Here is a 1,507-nt window from a genome sequence, read left to right on the forward strand (position 1 = left end):
CGCATCTCAACGGTTAGAGACCGGCGGCGCTTCTCCAGGGCTAGAGACTGGCGCTGCATCTCAACGGTTAGAGACTGGCGCCGCTTCTCCAGGGACAACATCTAACAGTTCCTTCTCCTTCTGAGATCTGTTTGAATCAAGCATGTCTAAAGAGATTTACCCGTCGGAGGTCCAGCACATCCTGCAGCATGAAACGGATCCTGGAGGTGGTCTTCCGCTCCTTGATAATTTTCTCCATCTGGTTGAAGTACTGGTCCATCCGAGGCTAAAGTGGACAGAGGTTCAGTTAGCTTCTGCTCCCCAGCTCACCTCAGTGAACGTTCTGTGTGGTTCTGCTACCTTGGCCTTCTCAAAGTCCAGGTCCTTGCCGATGGTGGACAGCAGTCTGCAGAGGCATTCCAGAGACTCCTCGTCATGGTTTTTGAGCAGCTTTACGATGCAGTCGTGCATGATCACCTCAGTGAGCATTTTGAGTTTGAAAAGCTCCCCAATGAACTTAATGTTGCCCAGGGAGCGCCGCCTGGCTTTGTCTTTGGCCTCCTCCAGCTCCTCTCGCAGCCGCTGCTTCACCTCCTCCTAGCAGAGACAGAGCGGAGCTTTAGGATGAAGATCAGAAACCATGACAGCAAAGACTTCCTGTTCAGAACCAAACTTTACCCCAGAGGCAGCTTCCAGTTCCTTCTGCTTCTTCTCAAAGATCTCATCATCATCTTTGTCCTTCTCAAACTCCTTCTGGCACCGGTTTAGCAGCAGCTTGCGAAAATTTACTTCAGAGCCGGGCTTTTCTGGGTTTAAGACCTTCAGCTGAAAAGAAAAAGAAGCATAAGAAAAGCAGGAAGACGGCAGAGACAAAGCGAACCCAGATCAGACTGACAGAGAGGGGCTCGGCTCAGTGGTAAACAGGGTCCCTTTAAACCCGGCAGCTAACAGTAGATCATTTATTTCTCATAAGGGGAGGGGCGGCCTAGTAGTCCGGGCATAGAACTTACTCTTCACTCCCACAGCCTCCATTCTGGGTCCCTGAGCAAGACCCTTAACCCCACACTGCTCCCTGGGTGCCGCACAATGGCTGCCCACTGCTCCTCAGGGGGAGGGGTTAAATGCAGAGGGAATTACTCCATTGTAAGATCAATAAAGTTCTATTATTAATATTATGATAATAATTAGCAGATTACAATTTCTGTAGGTGGTTATCAGCTTTAGGTGAAGTGCAGTTAATCCATGGATTATTATTTTTCTTAAATGAACAGAACTAAAGGGATCAAAGAAATGCATCAACCAGCAGCAGGATGAGTAATGGGTCCCATGACCCAGGAGAGGAGCCTGAGACAGGAGCTGAACATGGACCCTAGAGATTATTGAATAGATGTTGGATCAGTCAATGCTACCTGGTAGTACCCTGGTAGTGCTCTGGCAATGCTCTGGTAGTACCCTGGTAGTGCTCTGGTAGTGCTCTGGTAGTACCCTGGTAGTGCCCTGGTAGTGCTCTGGTAGTACTCTGGTAGTA

At 49.3% G+C, this 1,507-nt stretch overlaps 1 protein-coding gene across 1 annotated transcript in view; it reads right to left on the bottom strand.

Annotated features, from left to right (window-relative positions):
- The window catches only part of eif4g1 (eukaryotic translation initiation factor 4 gamma, 1), a 23,019-nt gene that overhangs the window by 9,261 nt on the left and 12,251 nt on the right, over window positions 1-1,507 (bottom strand). The window contains exons 10-12 of the mRNA XM_015405177.1: window positions 658-804; window positions 340-576; window positions 161-265 (exon numbers count right to left, since the gene is read on the bottom strand). Coding sequence (XP_015260663.1) covers window positions 161-265; window positions 340-576; window positions 658-804 — 489 coding nt within the window. The remainder of the gene's footprint in view (window positions 1-160; window positions 266-339; window positions 577-657; window positions 805-1,507) is intronic.

The sequence above is a fragment of the Cyprinodon variegatus genome, unplaced genomic scaffold, assembly GCF_000732505.1.
Source record: "Cyprinodon variegatus isolate N-32 unplaced genomic scaffold, C_variegatus-1.0 Scaffold2034, whole genome shotgun sequence".
Taxonomy (NCBI): Eukaryota; Metazoa; Chordata; class Actinopteri; order Cyprinodontiformes; family Cyprinodontidae; genus Cyprinodon; species Cyprinodon variegatus.